Genomic DNA, 12531 nt, shown 5'->3' on the forward strand with positions numbered 1-12531 from the left:
ATCGACTAACATTCTCGGTCCGAAGGACGAGGGAAGAGGCTCGGATTCCGAGACGAAACGTATGTCCTACGGAAGCAACTCCGACACACCCTCAGCAATATGTTCACAGGTCATTCACACAGCGTTGTCACTGTCACATCATAACAGACTTTGCACCAAATCCGTGAGGATGGAATGAGAGCGTGAGTCGGCCTAGATGACGATGACATCCCCAGCGCTCACACCCCCCCAACTCATTCACACCTCAGCCTCACCGAACTACTCCGCCGGCAAAGACATACTCTCACCGAAGGCTGAGCTGAGCGAATGAAAGCCAGTCGCAAGCCCAAGACTGGTGGTGAGCCTGTTGGCCCGGCAGCCATTACTGCATTCGCATTCCACGCGTCATACTGAGTGCCGGCGGGTATGTAGAACGTGATCAGCCTGATCACAAGCAATATGCTCCAGCGTAGGTACTTTACGTATGTATGTTCCGGTTTGTTTGGTCCGCCAGCCCCACGGCTCATGACATCAGAACGTCGAGGGTAGTAGCTAAGAAAAGAATACTGAATACTGAATCCCTGGTGAGTGATTGCGCGGAAACCGGCCTTCACCGAGAAATGGCAGCTGTGGATGGATGAGAATTCTTCCCAGTTTTTTCCTGTTGCCTCGTTGGGGGGCGGCGACGTGGTCACGGTGTTGTTGGCCGGTTGCGGTTTCATTCATGAGAGGTCCGATATCGCGGGCCAATTGCGCATTGCGCCTCCGGAGCCATGGGTTTGGATTCCTCGGCCTCATCCGGCTGGGCAGACTCCGCCTGAGTCATCGTGGGCTTGACACGTCTACAGGATATGCCCCGGCTATGTGCGGAGTGCAGATTTTTCTTCTTTTCTCACTGGATGTAGGTAGCCCTGTCACACAGCACGCCCGTTATGAATGTGTACTGTGTAGAGTATGTGGATTTATGCCAGTGTTCCCTCTGCTCCAAGTTTGCCCAGAAGGCAAGGCTCGGGAGGCGGCCCGGAGTCGATCGGCAAGGCTGTTGAGCTGTGACATCGGTGGGATGTTGTACCCTATGTGAGAGGTGATGCGAGAAGAGAGTGAGTGAATATCTGGCATGTGGGATGTTTCTCTTCGGTCCCTTCTTCTCCGCCAAGTCCTGTCCCATATCTCGTTTGCCTTGCGGGATGGCGACGACGAACACGCCAAACCTTTGTCCAGTCGTGCGCAAGTTGCGTGCTCGTTCAAGGTTGGGTTGCGCTGCATTGGCGCAAGGCGTCACCGACCTTCCAATGGTCGTTTGCCAGTCGATGCACAGTTGGCGGCGGACCGGAGAGCAAAGCGGGGTTCTACTTCCATACCTTACGTCTCGGGAGGTGGGACATGACGGGATGGTCTTGATTGGAGGGCATTGAAGGGAATGACCCGAACGGACACCATTTAGTTTCCTTGACCTTTGATGCCGATTGCCGATGACTAAAGCAAGTCAGCCGCTTCAATGCTTTCCTTGCGGCGATCTGCTTTGTTCACCGTGGTGTCGAAGGCCAACTCAGAGGCGAGATGTTGACTAAAATGAACCGCCATGGCCTGGTCTTGACAAATGTTTGCGACAAGAATAGTGGGTAATCAGATCCGAAGATAGTTGTGATCCCATCTTGCATCGGCAGTGGGTGGCAGTTGGTCGGTAGCAGCAGCAACGGCGAGACAAGGCCAACGAGACCCCAAGCCTGGCTGTGTCCAACAAAACGCGGCCGTGAATGCGAAGCGCAGCACAGCCAGTGTAGTAGTCGCAGCATCCTTTTGCGGGGTTTGCTTCCCTCCCTTTGTCGCACAGCATCAGAAACCCGGACTCCACCCCGCGATCGACGTTCGAGGTGTATCAAGATGGGAGGCGGAAACTCTGCTGCGCCTGGCAGAGCAAAGCAAAGCAACCGGCGACATTTGCGCAAGCACAGCAGAAGCAGCAGGATGCCTATGTTCCGGGAAAGCCGGGCATGCATGGCGCAATCAATACCTGATTACCACTTCTGCGTTTTGGGCGACGGTGTGGATTTCTGCAGCTCCGCCCGTCTGCCGAAACGGCAGGTTTGCTGACTCGACGTCCTGTGGCTGAGAGGTAGCGGTTTTGAATTTGATCCAAGGGGACGGGATGGGCAGGAAGCTTTCAGCTGGACCGACTCGAAGACAGCTTGCTCCCCGCCCAGATCTCGCAAGTGTTTTCATCCCCAGATGAATCACTTACACGATGTTAGGCAAATCATCATTCGTGATGCGATGGAATTAGAAACTGGAGCTAGAAACAGGCCACTGGAAGTCGCCGGCATAATGGGCTCGGAGAGCCCGGCGGCGTTTGCGTGACTCCTTTTTGGGGTTGTCTTTCGTGGCAGCTTGAAAAGTTTTCCGGGCAACATGACAGATCGCCTTCACTGCCCAGTGGTGGCGCCAATTTTCAGGCGGCCCCAATCCGGCCGTGTGGCGTGGCGACTCCGGCTGGCTCGTGTCGACGATTCCGAGACCTCAAAGTCTCAGTCACGCTGGCCTGCGATCTTCTGATCTGTGACTCAAGCGTACGAAGAAGGGGGAAAAAGAATCCACTCTCCGACTGACCAGGAAGTCGTGATAATCTTTTCCCAAGGGTTGCTGTCCTTGAGAGAGGCGTCTCACGAGGACGACGCCAGTGGAGTTGCCATGCCACACTTGGTGGAGAACAGGAGCCTCCGGAAGGCTTGGGAGCCGGCTGGGCTGCCGTCATGGAAAACGTCGAGCTGGATGCCCCTTTGAAACATTCTGCAAAACGGAGATTTCCCAAATGACAGTCTCAATGAGGCATCGATGATGAGCACACCTTGCGCCTTTCTCATCTGAGGCTAGACCCGTTCCGGCGACGGCCAACAGGCTAGACAGGGGTGGGTCGGGGCTTTGTGTCGACATGGATGGTGAGTGTGCTTGTGTGAGCAAGAAGGGGACCGGATGGGAAAATGCAGTGAACGAACTGGCCACACACACGCTTCCCTGGCTTTGGGACCCGCGACGACAACGACAACGAGTGACGCAGCCTGCACCTCCCGTGTTCCCCTCCCCTCTTCCCCGCCGCCGTGCAGCATCACGGCCAATGAGGGACGCGCTGCGAACATTCGCCAGTGCTCCCTCGCAGGCTCGCCAGCCAACCGGGGCTCTCGTTCTGCTGCAGGCGATGCAATGTTTCGTTCTCGAACAAAAGTGGTGTTGAGCCGGCAGGAGAGGGGAGTTGGAAGATGATGACGGCTGGCCTTGGTGGAGAGATGAGGGGATCAGAGTTGGAGAGGGTCCTAAGTCTGAACCTCTACTCCGTAAGTCCCTTACTGTGCCAGCTGGAAGCCGGTCTTGGAACGACGGGGAGAAGCGCCTCGTGTTGAGATGGCTTTCCCAGCTCCGAGGTAGCTGGATACTCTGTACTCGCCGACGAATCGAACTTCCAATTTGCGAGGAGACAGCCTTGGGCACTTAGGTGTGCATCGAGGCGGTGGGGTATTGGCCTGACGCTGGGATTTCCGCCAAGTCGCACGCTGACTGTCATGCTGTGGCCGTGGATGGACGGGCTGGCGGCCAAGGAATATCTGCAGGAAATTGATGGTCTCTGCATGGATGGCTTGGAGTTCAAGAGGTGGGATGGGAGGAAGAGAAAGCCCGAACATAGGGGACACTCTTCTACCAACAGTATGCATCTTTCTTGGAGACATTCCCCCGGTTACTTTACTCCGTACATACAGTGAGGCAAAGTACGCGCCAGACAGAAGGTATCTGGCTGTGTGCTGCCGAAGATGGTGCGTGCTTGAAGGCTGGGCTCAGGCTGGCACAAATGGATGCAGCTGGAAACCAAGGACAGCAGGTTTGAGAAACGGGCTGGGAGTCTTGGTTGCAGCGGCGCACACCTCCTGCCGGGTTTGGCGCAAGCTGTACGAGTCACCCCCCAGGCTCGTCCACTCACATCCCATCCCGTCTGCTCCCGTGCAGCGCAATCCTGACTCCTCCAGCCGGACCCCATCTCCTGCGTCGCCCATTCATAACCCTCTGGGTGCCGTGCCGAGACGCTTTCATTCTCCCTTTTCCTCCCCATGGACCGAGCAGACATGATGCTCAACTCCAAGATCTAGGAAGAAGCGGCTATCTCGTAGTCTGCTTGTGAGATCTGTGTATCTTCTACTTGCATCTCTCCTCTCAATACCTTGTTCTTGATTTGGTTTGGTCTCTGTGCTTTTTGGCTCTGTTTTCTCCTACGTCTTTCCGTCCATTCTTCGAGATATTTTTTCGCCCTCCTATTCTCATGATTTATAGTTCCGGTTTGCTTGCCTAGACCGTTTTCCCTTCCTCGCGACGCATTCACTTGCCGGCTGCGAAGACAAAGGAAAACAGGCAGCACTCAGCAAACGCCACTCCTTCCCATCTTCGATTCCCGTCCGTCCTCTCGACCGTCCAACATATCTCGTGCAGTGCCAACATTAGCCATCGAAAACCGGTCAAACACCACGATTCGTCTCGCAAACGACCCACCTCCTATTCCGAGAACCGAAAGCTTCGAAAAAGCCCGTTTGACATCGAGGACGAGCAAACCCAAAAAGACAAAAATCCTAGTATAATACGAATAAAACAAACACACAGACGGCTCCCTTATCACAACTAGTCATTCCTCGCCATCGTCACTCATTTTACAGCCTGCTGCTACCTGCGCTAGCCTAGGCCGTCCGACTCACACGACTGGTGCACCGCCGACCCAAGGCCAGGTTGCCACAGCCTCCGTTCCCTGCTCCCTCCAAAAACGGGCCCGTTTTCAGGCTGCCGCCCCAAAGCGGTCACACCCCCCTGGACCCTCCCGCCCTTGTCAGTTGGAGCCACCTGGTCTTCCATCCCCCGGCAACTGTCGGCCCACCTGCAGACCCTCGCCACCCGCAAAACGGGAAGAGTCATCGAAAGACAAGGGTTCGCCCGAACCCGGCCTCGCCTTATCTGACTGTCGCCCCGGACACAAGCCACGCGCGCGTCCTCCAAGGAGTCATCCGCATCACCGCACGACGCCCCTCCAACCTCGTCGCCGTCGTCGCCTCAGGCTCCTATATCCCATACACTCCCTTAAATCGGCGCGACCCCGATGATCTTGCAGCCACACCGTCACTAACATCCCGTTCCGCCCCCGTCCGTCCCAGCCTTGTGACCGATCTCGTGGCTCTCACGTGCCTTGGTGTACCTGCATCCGACTTGCATCAACTCAACGTCATATCCCCATCTCATTCCTAACCGCCATCGCCGTCAACTCGCCTTCAAGCCTTGACTCACTGCTAGGCCTCCAACTCTCCTCGCCTCCTTCGACGATATCCTCGGTTTGTGCGTGTCTTATGGTCGGTCACTAATCGCCGCCATATAATCGCACATTCCCCTCCCCCCTTCTTTCCGCTTCTCAGCAGCGAAAGATACCCACGCACACGATGCCTCTTGAGAGCATTGCCTATACTCCAGTTGTCGTCCGCGCTTCGTCTACCGGTCCGATCGTCTGTGCTAAGTCGGTTTCTTACAACTCGTTGTAGAGGCCGTCTCTAACCCTCCTCCTCTCGACTGGGACAGTTCTGCAGCGGTCTTATGTGGCTTGTTGCAGGACTAGCTTTTCGATAGGTTTGTGCACTTTTGGAGCACCACAACGATCACCCGGTAGACATTGCGTGCGACGGCAACTGGAGGTTCCTTGACGCCTTCGCCATAGCTCCCAACCGAAGATGATGCCTTACGACCCCACATCGATTCACCTCTCTCGCAATGCACCCTACAACCTCACTTTAGCCACGTCGGCATCCTCCTCCTCATCCTCTTTTTGGTCCGACGTTTCCTCTCAACGATCGGACGATTCCGTTTCCACGACCCACACTTCCTATTCCGACTACTTCTCCCAGCCCCCAACTTCGTCGCAGACCTCTGTCAGCTCTTTTGGCAGTTCGTGCGAGGCGGCTTGCTGGAACACTGCCAGCCAACCCACCGCTGTCCCACGTGTCGAGATCCCGTGCGAACCCCGCAATCCCCGTCGCACCTCTCACTCCTCGACTCGCACCGGCCGTCCGCCGTCGCTCGTGAGGCAGTCTGACCGCAAGCAAAGCTTCGTCGAGAACCTCGTTGGTATGTAGCTATTTCGACGCATGCACCGCATCCTGGACACCTGCTTAATGATTTCACCTCTAGACACGTCGACACACATCGTCGAGGCTATCTGGCCCACGTCATCGGTTCCTCCCCGGAATGATACAGGAAGTAGCACGGTCTTGCCGCTGCGTACCTTCATCCAGGAGACTCTCCGTCGCTCTCGGACTTCCTATTCGACACTCCAGGTCGCTCTGTACTACCTTATTCTCATTAAGCCCCATGTCCCCGCTTACGACTTTACTACCGAGCAGCCCGATGCCTGCCGCTCTCGCCAGGCCATCCAGTGCGGACGTCGGATGTTCCTGGCCGCCCTGATTCTGGCATCCAAGTACCTCCAGGATCGCAATTACTCGGCCCGCGCATGGAGCAAGATCTCGGGTCTGGATACCCTCGAGATTAACCAGAACGAGATGACCTTCCTTCTGGCTGTCAACTGGAAGCTTCACGTTACCGAGGAGATCTACAAGAGGTGGGCCGACTGTGTGTCCAAGTTTACCCCCTCGCAGCCTCCATCGCCAGGTGCCCCGGGCCAACAGCTGTATGAGAGACAGTGTTGCGACTTCCGTCGCCTCATCCTGAATCTCACTCCCGAGCTCGACAACCTTGACGATCTGGCTCCGTGGAGCCCTGTGCGCGAGCAGCCTCCGCGGTCTCTGTACACGCCTCCCGGCGACCGGTCCGCTCCTTCGACTCCTGACAGCGAGGTTCCCCCAGCGCTTGCCAAGCCCTGCAGCATCCCTGCTATCATGGAGCCGTCCCCGTCCCTGTCGTACGGGCCGGGCCGCCTCGCGCCCACGTTCGGCTTGCTGCCGACCCCGCGCTTGACGCCCCAGCTGAACGGATTCAGCACTCCTGCAGCGAGTTCTGCGTCTTCTCTGCTTGGTCGCAGCTCATCCATGGGCTTCGCCATGGCTCAGGCCTCGGCGTCTCTGGCAGCTCACTCAATGGATCGTTTCTGGCTGCCGTCCGAAACATCCTCTCCCATGAGCTACGTTACCCGCCGCTCGTCGCTTGCGAACTCGGTCTCTGCTGCGTCTTCACCCGAGTCGATGATCTCGGACTCGTCCCGGGTCTCGCGCTCTTCTTCGATCTCGTCGGCTTCCTCGCTTCCTGCGCCGTCCTCCAAATCGGACCAGGCGCGGTTTCGCTTTGCGAAGCTCGGCGGGGAGAGGCTGAGCGTGCGTCCCACCATCGCTTCAGTGCCCGAAGACCACGCCGAGGACTTCTTCACAGCCTCGCCCGAGTCGTATCTTAGTCAGGTTGGAAAGGAGCTTCCGATGCCTCTCCCAGATCCTTACCCAGTTCGTCAGACCCGGAGTGTGGACGATGTCGCAGCGCGCGTCCTCCAGGACATGCATCGCTCCGACGACGAGCGGTCAACCACATCGTCATCAACCCGCGCCGGGTCCAAGAGGAGCCGGACAAACTCCCTCCATGACGATGTCCGCGACATGCTCGCCGGCCGTTTCGAGGACGGTGTCTGGCCTGAGACGCTCGTCCGTGACTCCCGTGCCGCCAGCCAGCAGCGCCAGCAGGTTCCGGTCTTGAGAAGCAGCCATAAACGGGTTTGCTGCTCGACCGAGGCCACCCTTGGCGCCCCCCGCGTTTCGTCACTTCAACGCCCCATGGGAGGATATTCCGGACAGGGTATGTGGAGCAGTGGGCTCTTGAATTAATGGTTTCTTTGAACCACAATACCCCAAACATATCATATTGATCCCTCAACCCTTGTCTAATACTACTCCTGCGCCCACTGCGCAACTGCACATATCAAGGATTCTTTTTTTTACTTTACTACAGCAACATACCTGCTGAATTACCCTACCTCACCTGTGCTATTACTGTTCCTTTTGTACGAGTTATTCTTTGTTCGCATCATTGTTAGGTACTGGTGTGGATGGATGGCGGTCCGTCGGCTGGCGGTGTTAGGTGGGAGGTTTTGTGTCGCACTGTGAATTGATTTGCAAATACCAAGGCCATTTTTGGGGTTTCACACATACGCATGGAACTGGCGGGAGGCAAAGGCAACGGCTCAAATGGCAATGGCAAAGGTTTCAAAGGCGCATTAGAAGCGGCCGAGGGTGGCGATCGGCCGTGGAATCCTGGAGCTTAAGGAGCAACAAAAACACGGCAAACAGCAACAAACTTTATGTGATTGCGGTGCCACAATGTCGGGACGAACGACCACGCCTATGATTCTAGCCGATTTTTTTTTGGATTGTGGATGGGCTGCCCAGGTAAAAGTATGGCATGGAATGGCATGGGAAAGGCGCTGATGGTTGGCGGGATGTGTCTAGTGCGTTGTGCCAGCGGTGTTGTGTACGATGAAGAGAAGTCGAGTTGATTGCTGAATGGAGTGGGATGGATAAGTTTTCTATTGTCTTTCTCTTTATTTTTCGTTTAATGGTATTTGAGCCAAGGACAAGGACAACATGGATCTTACGACTGGGATGTCGAGGTGAAATGGGAGCCTGAGGATGATGGGTGGACGGAGTGACGGGAGGAAGGAGACAAAGAGGGGACGGAGTTGTTTGTCGACCTGCCCTCCTCGTTTCTCGAGAACCGAGACTTCCGTCCACGATTCGAGCGCCGGATTTTATGATTCTCGATTGTACGGAGTACGGAGTATCTCCGAGGAGGAGAAGAGCTTGCTGCGCATATCCGTCCATCCGCAGAGGCAGAGAGGATATCGAGAGAGGCGAGATGCCGCCGCCGCCACCCAACGGGACGGACGGACAAACGAACGGATGATTTACTTGGCCGGTCGCGGCGGGTTCGACTTCGGTCAGCCTCGGGCAGATTGCCATTTCCATCCTTACCTCTCAAGACCCTCAACAAGTTTCAAACTCAAAATTGTCTTAGATACCTATTCCTGATGCCTATCCGTACCACTTTTCATTCGATGGGTACCCCCTCTCTCTGGTTTCGTTGGGGGCTTGGCTCACTCATGAGATGTCTTTAGGGCATTACTCAGTCGTCAGTTCTTTTTTCATGAGTTCAGCAAGTCGTGATCAAGGAGGCTCAAGCCATTATTTCCAAAGCAAAGCAAATATCCCCCCTGCCTCGTCCTTGATTATCCAGGGCAAAAGAACACCTTACTCCTCTGCGGACTGCTTACTACACGTCTTAAGGGCTGATGGTCCAAGCCTTCTTTTGTCACTTTGTTCCTCCTACTGTTTTCGTTCGTCATTGGATTATTCCCAATGTCTGCTTTTGATTCGAGCAATCTTCCGTCTCGTTCTCGCCACGCAAGACAACATACATTTATGCCAGAGGCCGGTTCAAAGAGCATTTTGCTTACTTGCCTCTAGGTACGTTAGGTACTTGAAGAACGCAAGGTAAGGTGGAGCTTGGTTTGGCCACTTTTGTTTTGCTTACTATCACGGCCAGGGTTGGTTACCTTGCGTCGGCGACGCGATGGTCCGACTTCTCTTGGAGGCAACCAACTAAGACACCCTATTGTCCCTCTGAATCTGTTTTGATGCTGGGGTAAGTTGATCACTTGGTGATGGACTTGAGGAGATCGAGCCCGTTTGCCCAAAGGTTGGTCTGTAGAAATGAGGCAGACAGAAGCTGCTTGAGGTACGCAAGCCAGGCCACATCCAGGTAGGTTGTCACCGTCAACAGAGTAAGTTCACAACCGGACAATGAGCGGGCGGAGCGTTGTTAGCGGCGTGTGTGTGTGAACAAGTCGTTCACACACAGACCGTGAACTTCAATATCCCTGGTCGTCAGGTAGGGCTGATGACCAGGGGAAGGGATAATCTTCGCCTTGCTTGTTGTCCTCATATCAATAATCGACAATAATAGCCTGCCAGCATGTCTACCTCGGCGGGGATTAAGACGGTGGCTGGGAACAGGCAGACAAGCGTGAATATTCACTGATGTTCAAGTTCACACCTTGGAATCTTTCTTCGTGGTGATGTTTGATGTTGGGGGCCACAAACCAGAGTTGCACCCAGCACAATCCAGCGCGCATCTTGCATGGCCTTCTGGAGTACAACCCTCCATAATGCAAGATCCCATCCATCCATCCATCCATCACAATACAATTTCAGCTCCCGAATCACGGCCAGGACATCCATGTTTCAAACCCTCAATTTGGGCACAGTTGCCTGGTTGGGTTGGGCTGGGCCTTTGGTCGCCGATATTGTTCCGGTAGGTCGGGGTAGGTTTCAGCTTCGAGATGGAGGTTGGCGAGGACCTTTTGGAGGGAACCGAGTGAGTCATCATCCGCTTCCGGGGAGGGGTGTGTGGTGCAGGTGCAGTGGCTGCTGCGGAGGCGGCGACACCAAGCAGGCAACGGCGGCGCCTGGTGATGGGATGGTCTTGGCGGGTTGACGTCATGCGTTGTGAATGGACGCGGCGGTGATCGTGAAGGTGAACTAAAGTCACGACGGGTGTGAATAACAATCGATTTCAAGCACTCCGTTTGCGAAGTGCACCCTTTCCATGATACTCCGTTTTGGAGGCAGCAACGGTCATGTCGTGTGTTCGGCTTGCTGGTGTTGGCGTACAGAATGAATGTGTGTGTTGAACGTGGCTGGCGTGCTATCCGAGCCAATGTCCTCAACCAGCTCTTGTCTGACCACATGAATCTCACGACTGAGGGGATGAATACGTAGCCTTTATGCCATCGGAAGACGTAAGCCGGTCATTCAATAGAATATCTAAGTATTAGCAGGATATGGCCCTTCCTAGACCTCTTTGTGTTGTTCCGGTCCTCCATGAGAATATGGAACAGGGCTACGTCTGGTGGTGTGGCCAGACTTAGCGTTTGCTTCGGGCTGCCTAAACAACTGGACCTCTTGTTCCTACACCTCCGCTCACTTGGTCCCCTACTGTGAATCAGATTTCTTTGCGGTGCGTGAGGGAAACGGAGCGACTAAGCTGATGAGCGCCACCAAGTTCCCAGCAGCCGAGCCATACCACATACCATCCTGAGCCATGATGGTTCATCTTGGATTCATCCCGGGCATCTCTCCTTCCAGAAACAGACGGACTAACACAAAGCACCACATGGGCACCAACCTGCCGGATGTCCTCCCCGTGTGGGCCTCTCTGCCGATGCATCCGGACCTCCTCATGCCCATCCATCCAAAACCTTCCCGACATCAAGAGATGCAGACCCATGTGGAGCCCCGACTTCTGCCTCCAGATGCTCAGCTTAGTCGACCTAGCTGCAAAATACTCGTAGGCACTCTATCCCCCGCCTCCCCATCCGCCCTCGGAACTCCGAAGGAGGTCCGGCGAGAGGAAAACAAAAGGTCTCCTTCGGCGTAGCGGCGAACCATATCCGGCTCACCGCACCCGCTCTTCCGACCTCCTTGCTCCCGATACGGGGGAGAGCCCGAAGTTATTCATCCGGCCACCTCTCGGTCGATGACTCTTCGGCGGCAAAAATATTTACGTACGTACCTGCCTGTGAAAGTGAACCGGAATGAGGAAGCCAACCAGGAGGTGTGAGACAAACAGAAGGGGTGGGGGGAGGGGAGTATCTTCTTGTCTGCATATCGTAACCGGCGGCTACGAAATGAACTTCTCTCGAACCATCGTTGGTATCCTCGACTTCTGCCGGTGTGGTTTGAGAGGAACGGAGGATGACGTTGTGTCTGTGGCTGTGGTGATCCCGTAGAACTCACGGGCTCACAGAGTCTACTCCGGTTCTGTGACCGTTTCTCGAGAGCCGGGCGCCATTTCGTACATCATACGCCGCCGAGACTGGTGATGACGAGTCTCGACAAGTTGTGGTTACGTTATCATAACCCCTGGTGGCGGAGTTGACTAGTAGGAGGCAGGACTGGGAGTGTGGATGAAGTCTTGCGAGGATATTGAACACCCCAAGAAGAATTTGGGTTCCTTCGTTCAGATATGCCTGTGGGCACCTACGATGAGAGCAGCCAACTGGCTTCCGGGTCTTTGTTTTCCCTCATACAAACCTCGTCGACGAGTTCGGGGCAGGGTCCGACTGTCAAAACGTAAACTAATGAAGATCGGGTCGAGGAAAGATGGGTTGGTTTCGCTCTCCCTTGCTCACCTACCCTCGATCACAGGTCCACTAGAAGGGACTGGCATTTGAGAGAAGTGCTCGAGGAACTGGAGAAGGACACCTTACTACCCTTCTCCTTTGGAATGAATCTGTTGTCACACAATAGTCGGCGTGACCTAGCTTGGCTCTCTACCTACATAGGATGAGCCAAACGACACAGAAAGAGCCGCCCGAGGTTCGAGCTATTGGACTCAACTTTGCCCGTCCTCACTTCACTCAACCCAGATCGACTTTTAGGCAGGAAACTAACGCAAAAAGGGTCAGTATGGAAGAATAGATTGATTATGATCGAGCAGAGATCATAGGCACCATCAGCCCTTTGTATGTATGTACAAGATATG

The 12531-nt window shown here is 55.1% G+C and overlaps 4 protein-coding genes across 4 annotated transcripts; 2 read left to right on the forward strand and 2 right to left on the reverse strand.

Moving 5' to 3' along the window:
- Positions 1 to 2639: 2639 nt before the first annotated feature.
- On the reverse strand, positions 2640 to 3113 carry VTJ04DRAFT_2552 (uncharacterized protein; the record flags this gene model as incomplete). Its single annotated transcript, XM_069360354.1, has 3 exons — positions 2640 to 2766; positions 2825 to 2875; positions 2986 to 3113. 3 exons carry the CDS (start codon positions 3111 to 3113, stop codon positions 2640 to 2642), a joined length of 306 nt encoding a protein of 101 aa, XP_069221073.1.
- A 666-nt stretch (positions 3114 to 3779) lies between these two features.
- VTJ04DRAFT_2553 (uncharacterized protein) lies at positions 3780 to 5696 on the forward strand (the record flags this gene model as incomplete). Its single annotated transcript, XM_069360355.1, has 7 exons — positions 3780 to 3782; positions 4134 to 4244; positions 4313 to 4638; positions 4691 to 4836; positions 4892 to 5226; positions 5296 to 5493; positions 5538 to 5696. The coding sequence occupies 7 exons, from the start codon at positions 3780 to 3782 to the stop codon at positions 5694 to 5696; spliced, it is 1278 nt and encodes a 425-aa protein (XP_069221074.1).
- Positions 5697 to 5723: 27 nt separating this feature from the next.
- VTJ04DRAFT_2554 (uncharacterized protein) lies at positions 5724 to 7817 on the forward strand (the record flags this gene model as incomplete). The annotated part of the gene is made up of 2 exons (XM_069360356.1): positions 5724 to 6117; positions 6181 to 7817. 2 exons carry the CDS (start codon positions 5724 to 5726, stop codon positions 7815 to 7817), a joined length of 2031 nt encoding a protein of 676 aa, XP_069221075.1.
- A 522-nt stretch (positions 7818 to 8339) lies between these two features.
- On the reverse strand, positions 8340 to 8954 carry VTJ04DRAFT_2555 (uncharacterized protein; the record flags this gene model as incomplete). Its single annotated transcript, XM_069360357.1, has 1 exon — positions 8340 to 8954. The coding sequence occupies one exon, from the start codon at positions 8952 to 8954 to the stop codon at positions 8340 to 8342; it is 615 nt and encodes a 204-aa protein (XP_069221076.1).
- Positions 8955 to 12531: the final 3577 nt, after the last annotated feature.

The sequence above is a fragment of the Mycothermus thermophilus genome, assembly GCF_041956435.1.
Source record: "Mycothermus thermophilus strain CBS 625.91 unplaced genomic scaffold VTJ04scaffold_2, whole genome shotgun sequence".
Classification (NCBI taxonomy): domain Eukaryota; kingdom Fungi; phylum Ascomycota; class Sordariomycetes; order Sordariales; family Chaetomiaceae; genus Mycothermus; species Mycothermus thermophilus.